General features: G+C 38.4%; 1 protein-coding gene across 3 annotated transcripts in view; it reads left to right on the forward strand.

The window, feature by feature from the left end:
- The window catches only part of map3k5 (mitogen-activated protein kinase kinase kinase 5), a 76,781-nt gene extending 68,373 nt beyond the window's left edge, over positions 1-8,408 (forward strand). For all 3 annotated transcript variants that reach the window (XM_037750618.1, XM_037750619.1, XM_037750620.1), the window contains exons 21-30: positions 860-877; positions 1,425-1,602; positions 1,772-1,940; positions 2,060-2,245; positions 3,577-3,682; positions 4,261-4,495; positions 4,632-4,744; positions 5,405-5,526; positions 5,764-5,840; positions 7,306-8,408. In XM_037750618.1, the coding sequence (XP_037606546.1) occupies positions 860-877; positions 1,425-1,602; positions 1,772-1,940; positions 2,060-2,245; positions 3,577-3,682; positions 4,261-4,495; positions 4,632-4,744; positions 5,405-5,526; positions 5,764-5,840; positions 7,306-7,366 (1,265 nt within the window). In that variant the 3' untranslated portion in view covers positions 7,367-8,408. The remainder of the gene's footprint in view (positions 1-859; positions 878-1,424; positions 1,603-1,771; positions 1,941-2,059; positions 2,246-3,576; positions 3,683-4,260; positions 4,496-4,631; positions 4,745-5,404; positions 5,527-5,763; positions 5,841-7,305) is intronic.
- The last annotated feature ends 850 nt before the right edge of the window (positions 8,409-9,258 follow it).

The following is a 9,258-nucleotide window of genomic DNA, read 5'->3' on the forward strand; positions in this document are numbered from 1 at the left end:
CTGGGAACAGTGACTTCACCTGACAAGACACTAGGGGTGTAAAAAAATATTGATACCCTTGAGCATAGGGATATTATGTTTTCAATTGTATGTTATGGGGTTTTTTTGTATCGACTTTCAAAAGCACTACCCGACCGCTAGAAAGCAGTGTTGTAATCTATCTTCAGCCATAGAAACAAAGGCTTAACATGGTGAATACAACAGAGCCTCGTCTTTATACTATGACAGTTTTCCTAAAATTAGATTTAAAAAATCGCAATATATGATTACAGTATCGCAATATATTGAATTCTAACCCCTATATCATGATACCAGATTCTTGCCAATACGCAGCCCTACAAGAAACCTTGTGACAGAGACAGGCTACATAGCTAAACACGAGTGGTATCGATCGTTTTATCCAACTCTCAGCAAGAAACAGAACAAGTGTGTTTCCCAAAATGTTGAACTAGTCCTTTAACTGACTTGGCTAATTGAAGGGTAAAAAAATTATAAAAGAAAAACAAAGAAAAAGAAAGCTGCTGCAACTGACCACTTTTATGTGAATCAGACTGCATCCAAAGATTGTTTTTTTAGGCAAATAATCATCAGTCGCCCCGCTATACCTGCTCATTATGCAGCCTGAACACACCCTTAACCTTCCTTGTGTGGATTTTAAAATAGTCCCCATTCCCGTTGGGTTTCCACCCCGCTGCAGTGATTCTGTCATGTGCCCTGGCACCAGCACAAAAGATTTAAAAAATGAGATTAAAAGCTTTTGCCTACTACTTACTTGGAAATGTTATTCTGTCAGTCTTACATGGAAATGTTTTGTTCTCTGTTAACTGTTGACACGTATTTGTTATTTTTCCCACCACAGCTCTGTCACCGGGTTCTGGTGAGTTACTTTGCTCTCTACACTTCTTTCAGACATGTTTACCACTAGAGGGACTGCTTCATTATAATCTGGATGTCAGTTCTGTAGCACATCTGCCTGTTTTGCTGAAGAGTATCTAGGCTACAGTTCTTTTTTTCCTGTTAGTGGCTACCTACCTGGCACGACTCTGCCCTTTCCAAGAACTCAAAATAGACATTGCACAACATGACTTCTTTCCAAATGCTTGAATGTCTTTATAAACCCTGTTTCGTGATTTATACGCAATAGCTGCAATTTGCTGCCAGACACCTCAGATTTTCATTATTTAGAATCTCATCTGTGTTTTTCTTTGTGTCTTTCTGAAAAGGAAGCCAATTTTCCATCATCACTTTTAGTAATTTCCCCCTCTTGAAAGCTCTCTTTGTTACGGAATAACATCTCCGACTTCCTGATCGTTACAGAAAACCGTCTCCTTCTGTGCTACACAAAACAAAGCATCAGATTATTTAGCGTATAAATGATGCAATGGGCATCTTAAAGGTTTTTTTATGTCTGTCGTGTCCTTCAGAGTACCTGCGCAGTATCTCCCTGCCGGTGCCGGTGGTGGTGGAGGACACCAGCAGCAGCAGCGAGTACGGCTCCGTCTCCCCTGACAACGACCTCAACATCAACCCCTTCATCTTCAAGCCCAGCGTGAAGTGCTACAGCGAGAGGGATGTCAAGGGGCCGAGGTCCCTCTTCCTCAGGTAGGACGAGTGTTAAATGAGGTCACTGGTTTTTTACTAATTACCTGTCATTTAGCTTCACCTCAGATTGACATAATCAGCATATTGATTGTAGTATTGATAAATACTCAGCTGATTGCTTGTCCACATGAAGAATTGATTCCACAGAAATCTTTTCTTTTCTACTCAGCATTCCAGTGGAGAACTTCGAGGACCACAGCGCGCCGCCGTCTCCCGATGAGAAGGATTCGGGCTTCTTTATGCTTCGGAAGGACAGCGAGAGACGAGCCACGCTGCACCAAATCCTGACCGAGGACCGGGACAAAGTGGTGGCCAACCTGATGGAGGCGCTCACACAGGTTGGTTATGGAAGGCGTTACCTGTCAGTAGACAGATGAATCAAGAAATGAATACTTCAAATATAAAAAAAAAACCTCTCATGTACACCTCAATCTCCATCTTACCGTCTCCCCTGCAGGGCTCTGAGGAAATGAAGCTGAAGCCTCAGCACATCTCCACTCTCGTGGTCAGCCTGGCCGACTTTGTTCGCATGGCGGACAGGAAAATCATCGCCAACACGTTGTCTCAACTCAAGCTGGAGCTGGACTTCGACAGCACCGCCATCAGTCAGCTGCAGGTCGTGCTGTTTGGCTTCCAGGACGCTGTGAGTATTAACCAGATGAATGATTACATAGGGGGTCAAGAAGGAATTAATTTCAGTAAATCTCAGCTACACTTCATCTCACATCTCATCCTTATGAATTAAACCCAAATATGTTTAAAATTGCACCAGTAAAAACCCAAACTGTTACTTTGAGGCGTTATGTGTTGCTGAAATTCTCCTCACATGCTTCTCATTTTCTCCTGCACCTGCAACATGTGATTTCCTGTCTATTATCCATCCCTCCCTATTTGTAGGCAGAGCTGCTCCCAGCCTCTTCATAAAACATGTGCTCTGAACACTTCAGTATAATTGTTGTCATTTTCCGTGAGCTGCAAAAAGCAGCCGGCTGCCATGTTGCTGCTCTCCCTTGCACGGAGATCAGACGGATAACGGTGAAATACTTGTAACCTTTTTAGTGAGGCGATTAAAAGAGGGATCTGTCAGGAGTAATTGCACATTCTCTTCAGAGGGCTGATCCGCTCTCCCCCCTATTTTAGAAATGCAGTTATGCAGATGAAATGACACAAGAGCAAGTGGTTGTTTTCATATTTGTAAAGGGTGTGTTGCGTAATCCTGCGAGGAGATGAAGCTCTGATGCCTCCTGTTGGTCATCAGTGTAAACCATTTACAGTAGGAAAAGGAGAGTCATGCAGTTGGAGAGATTCATAGTTTGGTTTGTAGTGCTTTAATTTAAAATAACAATAATTACACTGAAATATCAGCAAACATAATATGATGCTTTAAAGGTCCCTCTGTGTAGATTTGGTCATTACAGCAAAAGGAAGAGAAGTTAAATTAAATATAAATAACAATACAGGTAATAAGGGAGCATCAGCTATGTTCAGTAGAATTTCAAGGATAAAAATTGTATGAATAAACAATTATATATCATCTGTCACTGCTAATATAAATCATACACGCTGTACATACTGTACAGTATATAGACACATTCACATGTACATACTCTACATAATCATCCATCCCATATATGCATGTATATCCATCCAGTATTTATTTCTTTGCACTATTTGTGTTGTTTACTACACTTAACTTGTATATAGACGTTTTTATTTCTTATTTTATTGTTGGTCATTGGTGCTTTTTATATATACATTTATATAATATTCATATATACACCTATTCTTTCACATACATTGAGAGAGATGCAAAAAAACAGTGAAATTCCTTGTATGTGCACACATACTTGGCTAATAAATCTGATTCTGATTCTAAAAAGATATGAAATATGATTATAAAAAATATACCCATAATATTAAATGTATTCAGTATGAAAATACAGTACCTTAACTATAACCTTTTTACGTCTTCAGGTAAACAAAGTGCTGCGAAACCACAACATCAAGCCTCACTGGATGTTCGCTCTGGACAACATCATCCGCAAAGCCGTGCAGACCGCCATCACAATCCTGGTGCCAGGTAACGTCATCAGCGTCTCCAGCAGAACACCTCTAAATAAGTTATCACTGGTTCCCTCGGGGAAACACCGACTAAATATAGGAGCTGTGGTCTGGTGGGAGTTCTACAGTAATCACAGCTTCCTGTTGAAACGACAGATATTTGGGAGGCTGCTGGGGATGTTCAGTGATAATAACTAAAATCATCCACATGAGCACAATAGCACTAATTAGTATCCTGTGAGCCCACTCAACAAGAGCATCACTGTAGCTCAATAGTTAGAAAAAGAGAACTAGCAGCAGCTCTAAAGCTCGACTGGTGTGCTGTCAGTTTATGTATTTTTGCAGGAGCTTACACAATGGGATGTGATCACTTGGTGAGGAAATGTTGCACCAGAAAATGAAACCAAACACTCGATCTCAGCACCATAAATCGACAGGTAGATTAAGTCAGAATCATGTTTTTGAGACAAAAGGCTAACATGGTTGGTCTGTCTGGAATCTGATCTCAATGTAGCATCAGAATCAATGATACTCTCCATTTCCATAACACAAAACGTAATCATTTATTAAAGTAATGTGTCTTGTGTGTGTGTTCAGAGCTGAGGCCTCACTTCAGCCTGGCCTCAGAAAGCGACGCGGCCGACCAGGAGGACGTCGACGACGACGGCGAGCCGGAGAGAAACCAGAGCCGGGCACCTACTGTCGCCGCTCACGACGACCCCGTGGTCACCTCGGGAGTCAGCACGCTCAGCTCCACCGTCTCACACGAGTCCCATAATGCACAGCGCTCTGTGAGCATGGAGCTGGGCCGCATGAAGCTGGAGACCAACAGGTAGCCATGAACATTAGATGTGTTTATCAGCCAGAAAGCTTCAACTTTCACAGCTTTTTGTTTTTTCATTAGTCATTTTATTGATAACATTAAAAAGTAATGTTGTGTTTCCTCCCTCTGACTTGTTTGACTCCAGGCTGATGGAGCAGTTGCTGGAGAAGGAGAGAGAATATCAGGCCATCCTGCAACAAGTGCTGGAGGAGAGAGAGCATGAGATCAGACTACTGAGGCTGCGATCTGAGCCCGCAGGTCTCCGCTTTAATCTCATTTACCTTCTCACACTGACTGTTTGAAACACTAGCACCACTTCTGCTGCTATTCCCAGTGTTACATTATACAACCAGCGACTCTACTGTCCACTCACAGCTGTTCTGTAATATATACTTCAAAACTCATGTTCACAGGGTTATTAAAAGTGCAGAGAAATATCCATGATTCGCTCTGGTTGCATCAGACTTTTTCCCTCCAGCTCACTAAATCATTTATACAAGTTGCGACATGAACAAAGCTTTCTCATCGCCTACTGGAGGTGCAAACTGTGTGACGTCCAGAATGAAAACATCTCGCTGATGTGATGCGTCTTGAACAGATTATCTTGATCCTTTCTAAATAGACAAACTCTTTATATGTGCCACCATATTTTAGTGCTTGAGTTGCAAAGTGAAGCCCAACTTTAGCTGGATTCTGAGCCTGTTACTGAACCAAGATCAGAATTTAAGAACGATAAAAATCTGATAGCAATATATCAGCCGATATGCAATTTACTTGATAAACATGTGTGGCAAGTTGTGTTTATTGGCTTGTGTAAAAGTCGTGATAAAAATATGTCGGCACAGTTTCTTTCCTGTGTAAATGTTGTGTGAATGGGTCCAGTGTGTCTAAGGGAGTCTTTGCTATATTCTCTGGCAGATGTCCCGTCGTCACCAGGTGAACCTGATGGACAGAGGAGTCCACCTGCAGAGAGACAGGAAGACTCAGAGATGACCAGCTGGCTGAGGCTTTACGGCGCCGACCAGGACGCCATAGACAGAGTGAGTTTGTGCTTTTACTTTGAAGCTTCACCTTATCTGTTGGTTAACTTCACACAGTGACAGCACCATGTTATAAAGTACAATCTTTGAGATATTAGGGCTTGTCGTTCTGTGATTTCCGACATTGAAGAGGAATACGTTTTTTATAAAGCCTTTTTTTAAAACCATGTTACTGGGTGCTTTGCAGTTTTCTTGTATCTCATGTAACTGTGTAGTTTATGCACTTTGTTTCTCCAGATACTGAACGAGGAGTACACGTTGAACGACATCCTCCACGATGTAACAAGAGACGATCTGAGGAGTTTAAGACTGAGGTACTTTTCTTTTTTTTTTTTCATCTTTTCACAGTTTCACTTCTGTATTCAGTATTAAGTCTGCTAAAATAAATGCTGATGAAGCTCTTTAAATACCAGAAACACAGAAGTGAAGCTGAGACAACTCTCTTTGCGGCTTAAAAGAGTTTGTATTGATGTATTTTCCTGCAACTCAGCACTTTAGTGGCTCACAGTGGCAGCTTCATTCCTCAGAAATCCTATAAGGTGGCGTTAGTAAACAAAACTGTAATTTCCTTAGTCAGGACTTAGTAAGTAGTGTGAAACTCTGCTCATAGGCTCATCACTACTATTACTACTACTATTGCAGTTTTAATCTCCTTTTGAAATATCTCTCATTTGTAGCAGCGTATCAGCTCATAGTATATCATGTTCACATAAGAGTGAAACATTACAAAAAGGATTGTTGATAAAGCCTTTACTGTATGTGTAGGTGTTGTGCCTTTGGCGCCCCCCAGTGGTAAAAAGACATGGTTTACACACAATATTTTGACAGTGATGTGTTCTCCACTGTATCTGCTTTAAAAGCATTGGATTCAGTTTCCTCAAGAAAGGCCTTAAGTATTAAAAAGTATTAAAGGTCCCAGGTCTTTTTTTATTATAAAGCAGGTTATAAAACAGGCATATTCAGGCAGACAGTATGAGGAAAATAAAGGATTTTTTTTAACATTACAGCATGTAATCATGTTCAAGTAGAAATAGAAAATGCAAGCATGAACATGAAAATAAGCATAATATTGGACTTTAGTTATTACTACAAGTAAGACTGGTGGTGCAACAGTGGATTGTGTGCACAGGAGGCTGTTCAGTTCTTTTTTGTGGTGACCTTTTGCAAGCACTGTCACTAGTGTTGGTTACAGTAGCTAAGAAGCTCAGACTTAATAAACTTAAATTAATTATTCATTTTAAATGAATCCATCCACTTATACGAGTCCAGTTTGCATTAATTTAATTAATTATATATCATATACTGTAATTATATAGGAATTAAGGATATATACTGCTGGGAAGTACTGAATAAATGTGATGTGAACATGAATAATTATATTCCATATCGTTTCATCTACTGCTTTCATATTTTGCCCAGTTTGACTGTGGAACAGGTATTAAATTGCATTCTACGCGGTATTAAATGGGTCTTAAAAGTCTTACATTTAACTCCGTAGACACCATTGTTCTCTGTATTTTGTAAAAACCTTGGTTCATGCATCATTAATTGACAGATAATGATGTTGTGCACATACATGTACTGTAAAGGAAATGCTTTCTGACTCTCAGTTCAAGAGAAACTATGTAAAAATGTGTTAAAACATGTTATAATGGGTGATTATCGACCGCAAAAGTATTGAAAAGCTGAGTTATGGGACATACAGTGTAATTTCTGTTTCGGTAGTATACTGTACGTTGTATATTGTGAGCTAACAGTGTTTTCTGTGTGTCCCGTCAGAGGTGGGATCCTGTGTAAACTATGGAAGGCCATCACAGACTACAGGCAGAAGCCAACCTGAGGCCTTAAGTGGCGACAACCACTCAGAGAAGCCAGGACCTTTGTCCCAACAGCTCAGTATTCTCCTCTTTACCTCAGTATTTATAAGAGCAAGACTTTTAGGAGAAGAACCTGTGTTCGCCGTGAGCAGCTTTCCACTCGTACAAGAAACTCTTTGACTGGTCTTGTCGGAGTATTTTGATAATTTTGGAAAACAAAAAGGTCACTTTGAAAGCATCAATTACTGAGAAGTGCCACTAGTTTTGCTACGGCTGACGGACGTCACACAGCTTTTTGTTACATGTGCGTTAAAAATGACAATTGGTGAGAAAATCTATTGAAAACTGTCAAAACATTTTTCTCCTCTTTACAAGATGTAACGTTTACAGAACTGGAGACTGACAGTTTTCTAATACAAGCCTGAGATACAAACAAAATACTACAAAATCATCTGTACTAATGTTTTTTCTTTTTTATCATAGGCATCGTATCACTACTTTATTTAAATGTATTTTTAATTTAATTGTTATGGTAATCTGAAGGATGTCAGTGCATGCCCTGTTTTTATTTTTATCCAGATTTATTTAATTTTTTTTTTCCACATTTCCTTTTATAATACGAATCTACATTTTTATTTTTCAGACACGTGTAAATATTGAGTTATAGAATTATATGTGAATGACATTTCCGTACTTTAAAAACACATTGATTACATAGTTAAATCTCCATGTGGATTGGACCGAGTCTATAATGAACACAAGTGAAAAATTAATTGTATATTTTCTAGTGTCAAAGATCATAGGATATATAGTATTTACTTAGTAATTAATATTATCTTGCTTGTGTAGATATGATCATTCAATCAGATGTATGTTGTAATGAAAAAAAAATCTGAAATGCAAGCAAATTTCATATGAAAGAGCCTTTTTTATGTAAAAAAACATGATGTCAGAAATGGGGAACATAATCATGAGCAGTGTGTCCGTTTTGTTTCATATCTAAAATTATTCAAGATTTTTGTGTCATATTGTTAAAATAAAACTTTCCATCTTGAAACTGTGAAAGAAATGTGTTAGAAATGTTCCGTTTTTTTTTATAATATAATATTGACAGTTTTCAAATGTTTAAATTGTTCTCCATAGGCCTTTTAAGTTAGATTTCCATTTTCAAGTCATTAACGTACATTGTTTTTTAGTTTTAATTTTTCAAAAGTGAAAAAGGGACATTACCTTTTATTAGTTGTTTGGTCTATAAAATGTTAGAAAATGGTGAAAAATGTCGATCAGTGTTTCCCAAAGCCCAAGATGACGTCCTCAAATGTCTTGTTTTGTCCACAACGCAAAGATAGTTTACTGTCATAGAGGAATAAAGAAACCAGAAAATGTTCACATTTAAGAAGCTGGAATCAGAGAATTTAGACTTTTTTTCTTAAAAATATGACTCAAACCAATTAATCCATTATCAAAATAGTTGCAGATTAATTTAGTAGTTGACAACTAATCGATTAATTGTTGCAGCTCTAGTGTAGTGTAAAGTAGCACAAATATAGTATAGTAAAATATAATATACAATTTCAGAGTAATTTTTGTGAAACTTGCTTTTATTCCTCAACATTTCTTAAGAAATATTGTAGTTTTTACATTTTTACTTGAGTAATCTCATATAGAGGCAATTCAATGTGCTTTACAGAGTGATACAACTGTAAAAAATCAAGTTTTAATATAGATAAAAGCAGACAAGAGCCTCAAAATATTACAGGACAATAAAAAACAAATTTACCAACCCCATATTATTACTTTGCTGTCACTGTTACCCGTAATGTTACTCAATGTACTATGACCGTTTTTTGTCTTGCCGTGTCTCACCCTTCGCACTAAATAACAAACTAATAATAAAAGGTATAAGAATATTTTT

The sequence above is a fragment of the Sebastes umbrosus genome, chromosome 18 (genome assembly GCF_015220745.1).
Source record: "Sebastes umbrosus isolate fSebUmb1 chromosome 18, fSebUmb1.pri, whole genome shotgun sequence".
In the NCBI taxonomy this organism is placed as follows: Eukaryota; Metazoa; Chordata; class Actinopteri; order Perciformes; family Sebastidae; genus Sebastes; species Sebastes umbrosus.